The 15,965-nt window shown below is 41.0% G+C and overlaps 1 protein-coding gene across 1 annotated transcript; it reads left to right on the top strand.

Annotated features, from left to right (window-relative positions):
• Window positions 1-9,821: 9,821 nt before the first annotated feature.
• On the top strand, window positions 9,822-15,621 carry sec61a1a (SEC61 translocon subunit alpha 1a). The gene is made up of 12 exons (XM_061688368.1): window positions 9,822-9,936; window positions 10,549-10,616; window positions 10,704-10,769; window positions 11,068-11,146; window positions 11,239-11,370; window positions 11,443-11,552; window positions 12,998-13,151; window positions 13,240-13,400; window positions 13,550-13,747; window positions 13,926-14,117; window positions 14,210-14,286; window positions 14,498-15,621. The coding sequence occupies exons 1-12, from the start codon at window positions 9,930-9,932 to the stop codon at window positions 14,682-14,684; spliced, it is 1,431 nt and encodes a 476-aa protein (XP_061544352.1). The 5' UTR covers window positions 9,822-9,929; the 3' UTR covers window positions 14,685-15,621.
• The last annotated feature ends 344 nt before the right edge of the window (window positions 15,622-15,965 follow it).

Genomic DNA, 15,965 nt, shown 5'->3' with positions numbered 1-15,965 from the left:
TCGAGACCTTCAAGTTCCTGGGAATTACAGTCTCTCAGGACCTGAAGTGGGCGACCAACATCAACTCCGTCCTCAAAGAGGCCCAGCATAGGATGTACTTCCTGTGGCTTCTGAGAAAGCCCGGCCTGCCACAGGAGCTGCTAAGGAAGTTCTACACAGCGGTCATCGAATCAGTCCTGTGTTCTTCCATCACAGTCTGGTTTGGTGCTGCTACAAAAAAGGACAAACTCCGACTGCAACAGACAATCAAAACTGCTGAAAGGATTGTCGGTACCCCCCTACCCACCCTTGAGGACTTGCATGCTGCCAGAACTAAGACAAGAGCGTGCAAAATCCTCTCGGACCCTCCACATCCCGGTCACCAGCTCTTCCGGCTCCTTCCCTCAGGTAGGCGCTACCGATCAATGCAAACTAGAACTAGCGGACATTCCAACAGCTTCTTCCCTCTTGCGATCAACTTCTTAAACACCTAACCTACAATTCCATTGCAACATGCTGGCAATTTTTTGACATGAGTTCTTTGTCACATTTCTGTGGGGTCAATTATGTATTACTCGTGCACTCACTGTAGTAGTCTCGCCGTACTGCACTATTTGCATATCTGTTGTTTACCAATACTGGCCACTCATGCCAGAGTAGCATCTGCTCCATTTGCACACTGATTGAGGAGTATCTGCAACATTTGCACAATCAACATTGTCCCAGATTATCGCACTACCAGTCACTTTAAACTGCATACACTCCTTGAAGTCTCGCCGCCCTTTGCACAATGGTCATTGCACCGGACTATTGGAATATTAGTCATTCGAACTGCTCTAAGTGCTAGAGGACTCTGCATCTTTTGCACAATTGTCAAAAAAAAAATAATGTACCGACATTACTAGACAACTACCAACCCTTTATTGCTCAGTGACTGTTTTTTTTTTTTTTCTTCAATGTCTTTGTCTCCAAAGTGTTCTCTGTCAATTGACTGTCTGTTGTCGTACTAGAGCGGCTCCAACTACGGGAGACAAATTCCTTGTGTGTTTTTTTGGACATACTTGGCAAATAAAGATGATTCTGATTCTGACTAGAATCTTTCAATGTGGATACCTGATTCTTGTGTTTTCACCTTCTGTCTTCAGGCTTCTGATCCGGAGTAGGAAATAGCAAGAGGGGTCGATGTAGGCCTACTCTTCATGAACGGAGAAGCTGAGGATGGCGACATGCTCACAGACATTCTGGATGTTACAGTGATACTGGAGGACAAACTCATCCGTCAGCTAAAAAGTGTTCCATATGCCTTTGCTGTTCTAATTGGCCTCTTCATTAATTGTAATCTGACAGATTTCCTGAAATGTGATCAGATTTGGTGCCGCTGGATCTTGGCCTTTATGCAAGACACTCCCAGGCTGACCTTAATTGCACACTGCATGGTGCGGCCCATGGCGTAAGTGACTTTGTGATTACAGTAATATCACTTAGTTTATGACGCACAAGTATAAACGTGGTAGTTTGCACACACGTATCCACAGTGGCTACTTCATAAGCGTCACCACAAGCTGTACAAGTTGTTTTTTGTACCCATGATGTAAGTGACTTTGTGATTACAGTAATATCACTTAGTTTATGACGCACAAGTACAAACATGGTAGTTTGCACACACGTATCCACAGTGGCTACTTCATAAGCGTCACCACAAGCTGTACAAGTTGTTCTTTGTATTTTAATCATTTTAATCATGCTAACACATGATGGGAATTGCCATAGACAGACGGGCTAACGAATAGTATTTATGTGGCGGTGTTATAACACTTTAAACAATAGCTATTTGAACACAAGCTGTAGTAACACATGTGGACAGACAATATAACAATAACCACAGGCCTATGTTCTTTATACTCTGCGAAAATGCTACTGCAGTTTACTTGAGTCACAAGTAGTTGTGAAAGTCACCTTCGTTTGTTTTTCCATTACTTTATTATACTACCCCCCGTGGTCAAGTGGCACACACCAGAAGGAGTCACAAAGAATTAATCATGATGCACACACTGTTTAATTATTTACATTCTATTTAATTATGTTATTACTAGTGGTGTAATGATTCATTCATTATATCAATGTATCGCTTTATATTCGTAAGATCCAACTGGATCGATCTGTGTTTGGCAAGTTAGCTTTCCGGACGTAAATATATCGATTTGTTTTAAAAAGTAATCAATCGATTTTATCGATAGTGGGGGAAAACGCACTGGCAGTCTTTATATGGAGGTGTGCATGTGTTGTATTTCCAAGAAAAACGCTTGTAGAATTACAAGCGTTGAAAAATCAACTTGACATCCCAATTGAAAAATCAAGCGAAGTAAGAGGAATCTCTTACTTCGCTTGATTTTTCAATTAGCACACGGCAGTAAGCTCTGTCAAGGCTACTTTTTTCTTCGTCATCACTTTCCTTCTTTGTTTCCTTTTCTACACCCCAAATCTAGTCACTCCTTTCCGTAGTGCCCCTAGTGGTTGGATGATACACCACAGTGTGTGCGTGTTGTTTTTCTGTCTGGTGGATGGCAGATGAGGAGGAGGCTAGCGAGAATGTTTCAGGCTCAAGTTTGTGCTATACAGAGCAGGTTTGTTCATTTATTTATCTCTCTATGTATTATTAACACAATTCCTAAAATATTTTCCTCATGAAAACCTCACAGTGCTTCGTTTTAGCCATCCATCCATCCATCCATCCATTTTCTGAGCCGCTTATCCTCACAACGGTCGCGGGAGTGCTGGAGCCTATCCCAGCTATCATTGGGCAGAAAGCGGGGTACACCCTGAACTGGTTGCCAGCCAATCGCAGGGCACATACAAACAAACAACCATCCACACTCACATTCACACCTACGGGCAATTTAGAGTCTTCAATTAACCTACCATGCATGTTTTTGGGATGTGGGAGGAAACCGGAGTGCCCGGAGAAAACCCACGCAGGCACGGGGAGAACATGCAAACTCCACACAGGCAGGGCCGGGGATTGAACCCGGGTCCTCAGAACTGTGAGGCAGACGCTCTAACCAGTCGTCCACCGGGCTGCCTCCATTTTAGCCATTGGCATTTCATTGTTTAGAACAGGGATTCTCAAACTGGGTCCAGCTGGAGACTCCTTACAGTGGACACATTTTTCCAAGGACCCCCTCATAATTCTAACACCAATTAAACATCTGTTTTCTCGGAAGAAAATGGCCCAACAGGTAAAATCATAGCTGAACTAATATAAATAACAATAAGTTGCTGTTTTCCCCTTTGTTAATTGCAAAGAAATACAATCAGTCAACTTTTACGAAGCAGATTCATAGTCCATTAGAAAACAGATACAGTACGATACACAATAAGACACATAAAAGGAAGGTACATCAGGAAAATATTTATATTTAATGACCATAATTAGTTTTTACCCGATTACCAACAAACATCCAAGAAATTTCACCTGCACTGTCCAGTATGCAGTTATTGTTTTCACAGTAACACTGGAGGGATATTTGGCTGAAAAGTTACTGAATCGATTTCTAGCCACTGATTCGTTTTGGATCGTATCGTTCTAAATGAACCAATATCGTCCCTGAATCAAAGCGGCAACCACAAATTGTGATACGAATCAAATCGTTGCTATAATGAATCATTACACCCCTAGTTATTACTATTGTTGTTTTGTTAGGGGGAGGCTGGAACGGATTAAGGGCCCTTAAACTTAAACTCATATAGGAAGGCACAACGGCACATTATTGATTTCACATTGGCTCAGATGAGTTCCTACAAGTAAGGGTCACGTTTATTGTCAATGTACCTTGAATCTGCAGATGGATCTTTTGCATATTTTATCAAAACTGCAGGTGTTTTATTTTTCTGTTCGTAGCAACATGCTTATTTTTAGATTGGAATGTTTCACATCAATAAAAATATACTACCTGACAACACGCTTTCAATTTTTTTTGTACCTCTACGAGTTGACGGCTGGCCTTTGCATTTATTCACATGAACATTCGCGACTTTTTGTTTGCGAAAGTTAAGTCTTCGCTAAGCCATTATGTCAACACTTTCACAAGGATCAAAGGACACAAATATCTATGTAAATGTGTACTGTGGGTGTGCCAGCAGTGCACACGTGGTTCTGTGCGCGTAAATGCGATGACAGTCATCACAGTTCAAAGGTTGTGGAAATACTTATCTAATTGTTGTTTAGAGCCTCGTAACCACGTTGATCTGGTGGACAAATGATCAGATGCAGTCACGGGTATCCAAAGAGCCTAACCCAACTCTTAATTGACATACATGGAAGGACAAAGAATGGGATGTCACAACCTGTCGAGCAACATTAAACTAGGCAATGAAATGGGTATGAACAGATGGAGGCGAATTGATCACCACAGTTCAAATGACAGCTGATGAAAGAAACAAATTAGGATTTGAAAAATGTGAAAACGGTTCCTACCTTGCAGCTATTTTCATATCAAGCATGCACCATTGCAATTTTTTTTTTTCATCTAAATTTTCAGATTTTACATACATGGGTCTTGCCTATTTATTCTACACATACTGTCAAAATTTGCAGCAGCACCCACTTTTTCTTTCTTTTTATAGAAATCTGCCATATGCTGTATTTGTTGGTTATTTTCATTAAATCATTGTTAAAAACACTTCTTCATGATTTTAAAAAAACATAAAGCGGAGAGGCAAATTGTCAACATCCTCATCTTAACACAGGTATGAGTTTAAGCCACTACAATTACAACGTTATTGTCATTCTAAAAATACTTTATTGTTCTCAAAATATACTTTTCCCTCATAATATTAGTTTAATTCTAATAAAATAAGGTTGAATTCTCATCCTTTTCATGAATTCAAGATTATTATAATGGAAACCGGATTTCTTGTGCAATATTAGGATTTTTCTTGCAAATTTACTACCTCCCAATGTTGTATGCAGTGGATTTCTCTGCCAGATGGATGTTACATGAACATTAATTCACTCTTCACTTCAATCTGACATATCTGTCCTGTCTTGACAGGAGAAACATAAGAATGACACTGAAATGTGCCATGGTGACATTTCCCAGCAACTGCTGGCCTACTTTATCAGGTGCAACAATGCAAATGTGCACTACAGAGGTGAGTGGGTGTGTATGCGTGTGAAGGCCTGGTGATGATGTTGATGATGATTATGATGTGTGTTGTGTTGCGAAACAGAAACCACAGAAAAGGCTGTGGGGGGAATACATTGTTATCCACACGACAGTGCGTGCATGTTCGTTTGTCCCGCAGAACCCATCTGTACGGAGGCGCTAAAAATAACCGGGTAGTCCAACACAAGGCGGGGACGAGTGGGAGAGCGTCTGCAATTATCTAGATTAAACTCTACGGCTACGTTCCATTTAAGGACAGTTGACATGAGGGTTACATTGTGGCTTGTCACTCACAGTGATTTCTTCCAGGAAGTGGGCTTGTTTTGGTTTCAAAAATAGCTGCATTAAATCATCGCACATTTTTCAACTTCCTACATGCCGCGACGCCACACTCCCTCCCGTGAAGGTCAACACCCATGGTTGTTTTGTAGTCAGTTTTGTTGGCAGGATGGTTTGGTAAAAACATCCCCTTTTTAATTGTTGTAGACGGGTTGCATCTCATCATCTCAGAAAGGTTCTAGAACTGGTGTAACAAAAGATATATTTTAAATTCAAATTGCAAGTTTCCCCCCTTCAATGTAATTTCCCCTGACGTTTTAATGCGTTTAATGTGCTCCAGCACGGCGATGTTCTGCTCAGCTAGGAACTGTCAGATGCTCAGGGCCATGAGTTGTCCTGCCACAATTGCCCCGCTTTTCTCCCAAAGTCAGCTTGGATAGGCTGGGTTTGGGGTTTTTCTCCGGGCACTCCGGTTTCCTCCAACATCCCAAAAACATGCATGGTAGGTTAAATGAAGACTCTAAATTGCCCATAGGTGTGAATGTGAGTGCGAATGATTGTTTTTTTCTATGTCCCCTGCGATTGGCTGGCAAACAGTTCAGGGTGTACCCCGCCTCCTGGCCGATGATAGCTGGGATAGGGTCCAGCACTCCCGCGACCCTTGTGAGGATAAGCGGCTCAGAAAATGGAAGTATTGTATGTTTAATGACCTTCACATGTACAGCAATTTGATACAGTTGCAGTTATTGTTTTTTTTTGTTTTTTTTAAGTGCACTAGAAATAACATTGTGTTTAGATATAGTTGCATAATGAGAAAATCATTTTCATTTGCATTTGACTGTTAGGTGAATGGTAGAGTCCACCCCAGATTAAAAATGGCAAGTAAAGCAATTCAAACGTTATAATCAAAACTTCTGTTGTAATGATAATAACTTCTTAGAAGATGTTTGCAGAACTGTTCCCTGATCACTGTGAACCTTTGTTGTCAAAAGATAAAACCTTTTCATCTTTATCTTTCAGCCTGTCTGTTACACTCTGGTACCCGGAAGTTCTCCAAAAGACAGGGCATTGCCTTTGTCATTGTATTCCTGAATTATGAGAGTCATACTTCACCAGCTTTGTTTTGAATTCCATCACTGACAGGTTTCGTTGTTAAGCAAGTAAATGTTCTGATTTAAATGAACACATTTCAACAGGTGTGGGACGAATTGAAGTGTGTTGATGTCATTGTGAATGAACACATTCCTGTATTGACTTGTGTAAGAGAAATAATAATCATCACTTTTCTTAGAAAGAAAGTGTTGCTTGGACTTGCCTTTGTGCCTAGTCCTGCATTATGCTTTTGGAACAGTATAGTTAGATGGCAATAATAAGGAGGCGCAATAGTTGATCTGTGTAACATTTGGTGGATGAAGTAGCTAAACCTACAAAGATATCGACATGCTGTGCATTAATGGATTGATGGATTACTTGGGCACATTTGTACCTCCAGGTTTGCAAGTGTACATATCCTACTCCAGTGATTCCCAAACAGGGAGCCGTGGCATACTTGTGTGCCATGAAAGATCATCAGGGGTGCCACAGGAAATTATCCAATTGCTCCTAAATGTGTCTGGAAACGTATTTATTAATTAAATATGAATCTGTGTTCATCTATGCCACTGACGTATAGTCCAGTTTATTTATACTGTATCGCCCTTCATCACAAAAGAGTGTCAAAAGGCTTCACAGGCCCGCATCTGACAAAGATTGACAATATCCCTTGATCTAAACCACCCAATTAGGAAAGGAATAACTCAAAACCCCATTTAGGGAGAAAAGAAGAAACGTTGAGAAGGGACCACAGATCCTTTCAGGGTGGCCAGGCTGCAATGGATGTCGAGTGTGCAACATTTATCAGATAGAATGGTATTGTACAATATTAATTAGGATGGCGTAAGAGTCCATTTAAAGAGATGAAGCACCGTAGTAGATGCCTTCGGGAAAGTGGTTCTGCCTCAGGAGCTGGCCCGATCGCTCAGAGAACGCAGAAAAATTAAATGCTTTTCCTTTAGATGGCGGAAGGTACAGTAAACCTCAAGGTTATAATAATAAAACTAGGATTTTTTTTTTTTTTTTTTTGTAGTAGTACGACTCCTAATATTTTTCAGCCTTCCAAAATTACAACTTCCCAATTTTGTATGCTAAAGCGCATGCATGAATCTGTCATGGCTTCCTGTGATTATCATCCTTGTGTTCAATTAAACAGGCTGATATTATATGATACACAGTCTATTTGTGGGTAAATTGAGATGAGATCATAATTTCAGTAATCATACTTTTTCTAAGATTTCTATTTGGTGGAGTGCCATGAGATTTGTCTCATGTAAAATGTTTGCATTGGCTCAATAGAGATTGGGAAACATCCCCTTGACTGCACTGGCCTCATCACTGAATCTTCTCAATTCTCAGTTCTCTGCTGCCGTCTCCTGGCTCAGAAGATATAACACACAAGGCTGAAAAACCAGACAACCCGGAGAAAACCCAGGCAGGCACAGGGAGGCCAGATTTGAACCCGGCAGCTCGGAACTGTGAGGCAGATATGCTAACCGGTGCCGCCGCATGTCGCAATAGAACCGGACAACCACTGATGTGAACGAAGATGCTCAAGCTCTGATACAGTGAGGGAGGGGTGACTCATGTGCAAGATGAAATGCAGTAGTCCCTTGCGATATGAGTTTGCTTCGTTCCTTGACCACGCTCGTAACTCAAAACATTTGTTTCTCAAATCATCTTTCCTTATTCAAATGAATGGAAATGCCATTAATCCGTTCCAGCCTCCCGCACAAAAATGTTGTATGTATTTTTGAATGAGAAAAATAGCACTCTATAATATTGGACTTGATAAAAACATAGAATAATGACGTAATTACATACAATTAAAAAGAGTTAAAGATTTTGTCAAACTTTCTCTTTCAATTGTGCTCCTCATTTTGGTGTGCGTGCCTTGGACACCTGGGGCCAGTATAAGACCGACATACTGGTATATTGTACTGGGGGCTCAGCTTCTGTCTTTACTTCTCAGTACAGCAATAATATTAGTCGTTCTTCACAGAGGGTAGCTATATGTCTGTGATTATTGTTATGGCCTGTCTACATGTGTTGCAACACTGTTTGTATTCAGATAGCCGTTGCTTAAAGGGTAACAACACCACATAGGTGATAATTGTTAGTCCGTGTGCCAAAGGTTTCCCATTGCATGTTAGCATTCAGGTAGTGGAGTATGAGGAGAGATTTGTCTCAAAATTATTGACACAAATATATTTAATATTCCCATTAAAATGACTTGCAGTCAAGTCATCAACGGAGACAGCAACACTGCTGTTTAGCAGATGGAGGGACGGGCCTTCCCACACATGTGTGTGTGTCAACTTGTGTGTGTAACTATCTTGAAAACTGCGTTATGTTTGTCTAAAAAATAAATGCGCGTGCCCGCTGATCCACAAACGCACTTTCAACAATACACGAGCAGAATTCAATATTTACAAATGACAAGTCATGATAAATGCGCACACAACATTAAAAAACATGGAAATCGCGGATATATTTGTGGATGTACAAAACCTGTAAAGCGGGGATATATATTTGTGGATTTGAAAACATGTGTAAATCATGAGTAGACAGTATTTCTGAAAAACACATGTAAATCGCGGATATATATTTGTGTAAGTAATTTTGAGACAAATCACTCCCCATAGTGGAGGGTATGTGGTTGCTTTAAATAATTTTAATGTAATTATATCTGGCAAACTGCCTCTTGTTTTGAATTTAGCTGAGTCACCAGCCACCATACAGCGCTCATATCTCAAACTTGCCCTCACAAGTCAAAACAAAAAATCAGCTGGTTGACAGCTTGTATCTTTAAAAAAGTCTTAAGTTGGGTCGCTCGTATCTTAAGGCACAACTGTATGTCACAAAGCACCATTTTAGCCACGCCCCCAAAAAATCTGAAAAACTGAAATGGTGCAAAAAAGTTTAACACTACATCTCCACAAGTGACTACTACGTCGTTCACAGACGTTGCAAATGTTTTCAGCAATTCTCGTCAAGCATGTACAATGTAGCCTATTTTAAAACTACTCACTTTACAGGGTCTTTAAATAATGTAAAATGTGTTGACCGTACCCGGATGATTGTTGATAATGATGTGCTTAGGAAAGTATTTACCAAACTTTGCTGACCCTTCATAAATGTATGTCCAATATTATCAACGTGACCTATGGTATTTTTGAACAGTATGTACGTGTTTAACCATCCAGCATTAGCAATTGCGTGTACTGTGTCTTTAAGACGCTTGTCTCGCGCGAAGTGGTGACGTGTTTTGTTGGGCATTTCCCACTGTCCGCGCGCGCACGTTGACGTACGTACACGCGCACGCTCCCGGCGGCAGTCCACCGAGATTGCTCATTGTGGTGTGTTGCAAGATTGTCCTAACACGGAAGCTATCAGGTGGACATTCGGGACACCATGGGTAGTGAGTATCCTCTTGTTGCTTGGCTTAAACATGCCGTTTTGTACAACAGCTTTGTAATAGCGCAGAAAGCGTTTTACTGGTCCCCTTTATTTAGTAAACGATCACTTAGTAGCGCTGCACGTTAGCATGTTAGCTACTGTTGCAAGCTAACAGTAGTTTCTTAGATTTTTTTTTTTTTTTTTTAATCCACTTTTTTTTTTACACGTTGCTTGGAAGGTTGCACGGTGGTTAGTCTAACCTGTTTGATAAAACAACGTATTCACGGTTTGTGGAGTGCTGTCGTTGGTCTGTCGGTAAATGCTAACTTGTTAGCCACTCATTCTAATACACTAACAGGACAGTTAGTGATGACGACGCCTAACACCGCCGACGTTCCATTGTCATTTTTTTTTATGTTCATCATCCGCTAGCTGCCATAAACAAACAATTGTAATGCAGTCGCTCTTATGTGTAGCTAGAAAATGTCAATGTTGTTTTTGTTTTTCCACATTTGTCAGCATCGATTGTTTCTCGTAGCGGAAAGTCCGCCCCTCAATCATTGCCACGTCTCACAGATGACCAGCTCAAATCATCTGTGACATTACTTAAATGTTTACCTTTGCTTGATTTCAGTCAAATTCTTGGAAGTGATAAAGCCATTCTGTGCAGTTTTGCCAGAAATCCAAAAACCTGAAAGAAAGGTATGCGTTTAGTCAATGACTAGAAGACGCTAAACTGTAAACTCCTCTTCAGACTGTGTGTTGTAAAACATGATGATCTTGGTTCAGATCCAGTTTAGGGAGAAGGTGCTATGGACTGCCATCACTCTCTTCATCTTCCTGGTTTGCTGCCAAGTGAGTTTCCCCTTTTTCTTTTTTTCCTTAGTTCTAAGTAAATATAGGTCAAACATGATTTGCAAATCATTGTATTCTGTTTTTATTTGTTTAACACAACGTCCCAACTTCATTGGAATTGGGGTTGTACATTAACATTTTATAAACTATATCTAATGACAATCTCATCACTTTCATTATGCTAGTAAGTATGATATCACAATATTAGACAGCTGTCATCCTGAAAAGGAATTTGAACTCAACTACCAATTGAAACTGCCATTTTGCTGATAGGATAAGTATCATGTTTTTCTTCTAGATCCCTCTCTTTGGCATCATGTCATCAGACTCTGCAGATCCATTCTACTGGATGAGAGTGATTCTGGCCTCAAATCGAGGTATCTGTCTGTTATGAGCCTAACATGGACCACATGATGTTGTAGTGTAGTTAAGTGTATGATTGCTTCACTGTGTAACATGTGTTCCCCAGGGACGTTGATGGAGCTGGGCATCTCTCCTATTGTTACCTCTGGCCTGATCATGCAACTGCTTGCTGGAGCTAAAATCATTGAAGTTGGAGACACGCCCAAAGACAGAGCCCTCTTCAATGGAGCACAGAAATGTACAACACGCTACCCTGTTGACACTTGGTGACTGAAGTCAAGACTGGCGTCTAATTCTTCTTGTCTTTTAGTGTTTGGAATGATCATCACCATTGGCCAGGCTATTGTTTATGTAATGACTGGCATGTATGGTGACCCCTCTGAGATGGGAGCTGGAATCTGTCTGCTCATCATCATTCAGGTTTGACCAATTTAAAGATGAGGATACATGTATCATCGAGAGTTTTTGTAGTTCTAACTCGCTTTGATACAAGTTATTTTTTTGCGCTTTTCTCATATTGTACATAGGGTTGAGACCAATAAACCGATGCGACCGTGTATCTGTTTGTAAAGGCGAGAGATACGACTGTATCGGTAGCAGACTCCATTATCGATACAAAATCCGCCAGTAATCCCTAGATACGTCGGTTGTAGGGCGAGGCTATGAATCGGTTGCCTGAGGCTTTATGGTTTTCATCTCGTAAAACAAGCGCAAGAGGTCTCGCGCTGTGCTCCGCAGGTAACGTTATGTTTACAACCAAACGCAGCAGTGCTGGAAGCTAGCGACACACCTAGCTTAACTACATTTCTCCGTAGCGTCACTATTTCAACATCAAATAGCTTTTCAGTAGTTAGAACCTACTTTCGTGCGATAGCAAAGTAGCATTCCCCCAGGTGTTGGAAACATTGAATGCAACGTCACGTTACGTACCTTATCTCAAATCCGTTGTCGACACCGGGGCCGGCGGCGAAATGTGCGTCGCAGATTGTAAACATGCAGACAATATGGTAAAGGTAGGTACATCTCACCCATTTCCTTGGGCTGTAATTCAGCAAACTAATGCTTCTGCTCGAGTCCTCGCCGTCCACTTAGACGTTCGTGTTGGTAATGTGCGACCTTAAAAAGAAACTAGCGAGATCACACAAAGCCAGGTTTGTCCTGAAACCGAGACAACAATCGCCAGTTGAACTAAGCTAGTCGTCACGACTTAAAAGTTCAAAAAGTCAGCACTCAGCCAGCAGAGAGAGAGAGAGAAAAAAAAAAGCAGTGCGTGTGTGCAGTGGCAGTCCTAGCTTGAATGGCATGGTGTGGAAGACCACCCATGGCTCTTAAAATATTGTTTGTGGAGAGAAAAATCTTCAAAATTAATTGCTGTATTGTTGTTGTCTGTCTAAATAATTAATTTGATATTTAAATGTTGTTTTTTTACAGTGCCATAAAGCAATAATGCTCAGGGTTAAGTGGTCTTTGACTGTGCATGTTTGAAAATAATCCATTCATCCATTTTCAACACCGCTTAACACCATCAGTGACCGTTTGAAGATAAGGTTAGACAAATGTCATTTTATAGTTTTGGGTTAAGTCAAGTCAAGGTTCTTTAAGATTAGCACATGTGCAAATGTTAACTATCACATTTTTTTCTTCACCGAATCGAGAATTGTATCGCCCCCATACTGAATCGAATTGTATTGAATCATTCCGCCCGTTAAGATACCGTTTTTCATCGAATCGCTACCTCTGTATCTTGATATGTATTGAATCAGCCTCGTGCCAGAGATTCCCAACCCTAATTGTACATTTACTTGCAGGCAAGGTGTGTTTTGAAGGCAAAAAATAAGTGTTAACTCTGCACGTCTTCTCCATAGCTGTTTGTGGCCGGCCTCATTGTGCTGTTGCTGGATGAGTTGCTCCAAAAAGGCTATGGTCTTGGCTCGGGCATCTCACTGTTCATCGCAACCAATATCTGTGAGACGATCGTCTGGAAGGCTTTCAGCCCAACCACTGTGAACACTGGCCGAGGTAAGAATCCATACAAGAAGTACTGAATATGTGTGTTTTTATTTGATCGTATTGCTAATCATACTTACACTGGCAATGATGTTTGCAGGCACCGAGTTTGAGGGAGCAATCATCGCTCTTTTCCATCTGCTTGCAACCAGGACGGACAAAGTGCGTGCTCTGAGAGAGGCTTTCTACAGACAGAACCTACCCAACCTCATGAACCTCATTGCAACAGTCTTTGTTTTTGCTGTAGTCATATATTTTCAAGTGAGTTGTTCTTTTTTGTGTGTGTGTGTGTGTGTGTGTGTGTGCGCGTGCGCGCGTGCATATCACAAAGCTCCCAACGGGCATCCATGACGCAGTATGCATGGCAAGTGTTGTCAAAAGATGTCTTCACAGCTCGCCTCCTCTCACAGGGATTCCGAGTGGATCTGCCAATCAAGTCCGCTCGCTACCGTGGCCAATACAACACCTACCCCATTAAGCTTTTCTACACCTCCAACATTCCCATCATTCTGCAGTCTGCGCTTGTTTCCAATTTGTACGTCATATCTCAGATGCTTTCCACGCGCTTTAGTGGGAATTTCTTGGTCAATCTGCTCGGAACGTGGTCTGTAAGTACACTTCTTATTCTCCAGCTTCTACATTTTACAATAATGGGTGCTGTACTTCAGTCAGTAGTATGGCATTTGATTTTCTGTCATTAATGGATAATTGATGTTGATACAACCTCACTGATGAAATGTCAAATGGTGTTTTCTTGTTTGTTAACCGGAATGGTTGTTTTTGTAGGACGCTTCAACTGGTGGTCCAGCTCGGGCATATCCTGTGGGTGGTCTTTGTTACTACCTTTCTCCACCCGAGTCATTTGGATCAGTTCTAGACGATCCAGTCCACGCGGTTATCTATATTGCCTTCATGCTTGGATCATGTGCTTTTTTCTCCAAAACCTGGATTGAAGTCTCAGGCTCCTCTGCCAAAGATGTAAGACCAAACTTCTTTCCAAGTTAATTCCCCAAGCTGGTTGTGTCTTATTCTCCCCTTGACCCACAATAATAACTTTCTTTGTCGTGCAGGTGGCAAAGCAGCTGAAAGAGCAACAGATGGTGATGAGGGGACACAGAGAGACTTCTATGGTCCATGAACTAAACAGGTAAAATCTTATTTGAAAGACCTTTTTGCTTCACTTCCATATATACATAACCCATGCTATTGTGAATATATATTTTTTTCATCTCCCTATGCAGATATTACATTCATTACTCTAATTGTGATACTGTATTTCTACTAGATGATGGTAGAATTTTACTCATTAGTATTCGTTTAAATCTTTACTTCCATCCTGCCCTCCCTTTGTTCTTTAGGTACATACCTACGGCAGCTGCTTTCGGCGGGCTGTGTATTGGCGGTTTATCCGTGATGGCTGACTTCCTCGGAGCCATTGGCTCTGGCACGGGCATCCTGCTGGCCGTCACCATCATCTATCAATACTTTGAGATTTTTGTCAAAGAGCAGAGTGAAGTAGGCAGCCTGGGGGGATTCTTCTTCTAGGAATTCCTATATTCTAGCAACATTCATTAGCGCCACCAACTTGTGTATTTTTGACACCTTTGTGAAGCACTCCTGTCATCAGCTTTCCGTGTTCAGGATGTTTTTGGCATCCAGGATTCTCACATCAAATGAGGTGTCGTGTAACGACAGAACTTCTGCTACCTCTCCTCATCTACAAACACAAAAGACGTGACTGTTCGGTTTTTTTCACTCAATATTGAAGCTCCACTTTATTCACTTAAAGGCTGCCTTTGTGAGGGGCATTCGGTCTGTTTCTCCCGACTGACATGAACCTACCTTCAGTATGCAGGCATACTTGGCTGGGATGATGGTGGCCCAGTGTCTGCTGTGTGCATGAAAGCACACAACCTTCTAACAGACTTTATACATTCTTGTTCCACTTTTCTTTTTCCCCTAATAACCTGCTAGTCTTAAAGAAGGTGCTGACTACAAGCTGAAGTGTCAGACATGATGGATTCCAGTACCGTCCTTTCCCAATCGGTGCTCCTGTGGACATTTTTAATAGAACATCATGTAAGTGAAGAACAAAAGGATGTGACTTATATTTGTGTCTGGCAAAATATTCAACTGCTCTTCTGATGTCAGCCAATGAGCCATTCAAAAACAAGGTCCCTGCCTTTCTTTAAAAAAAAAAAAAAAAAAAAAAGGCAATCCCAGGAAGCTCCAGTATTAACTCTGTGGTCATGTTCATAATCATTTATTTCCTTTTAGTTCATTTTTTAATTGTTTGCTTTGCAAACCATTTAGTCGCCTTTTTCCCCCTCACACTCGACAGATAATTTATGATTTTGTGTACATAGGCCATGTGTTGAATTTGTTTTAAGTGTGAGATAGTCTTTGAAATATGTGAAAAATGAATGCATTTATAGTCAAACGTTTGCAATAAAAAACTTTTGGTAAAACGCCCAATTTTAAATTAGTTTTCCTCATTTGTGCACACTTGATTATTTATATAAGGTAATTTGTTAAAACGAAGGCGGCATCAATGTGACATGGACTCGAAAAAGATGTGCCAGAATTATATCAAACCCGGTGACAAAGGGTAACAATCATTTCCAATTTTGTAGCCGTGGTTCCAATTGAATCAATGATGAATGACAAAAACGCGAACATTCAGCTTTTTTTAAAAAATGAGGGACCTTGGCACGCAGTGATGAAGCATACGCCGATTCCTATTGGATCACAAATGTACACGTGACCTAGGCTAAAGCTAGTTAGGACCACAGATGTAAATGTTTAGATACGACACGCTCCTTTTGA

Source organism: Phycodurus eques, chromosome 10 (genome assembly GCF_024500275.1).
Source record: "Phycodurus eques isolate BA_2022a chromosome 10, UOR_Pequ_1.1, whole genome shotgun sequence".
Classification (NCBI taxonomy): domain Eukaryota; kingdom Metazoa; phylum Chordata; class Actinopteri; order Syngnathiformes; family Syngnathidae; genus Phycodurus; species Phycodurus eques.
The sequence above is the reverse complement of the archived record's forward strand: the minus strand, read 5'-3'. Positions and strand labels throughout refer to the sequence as shown.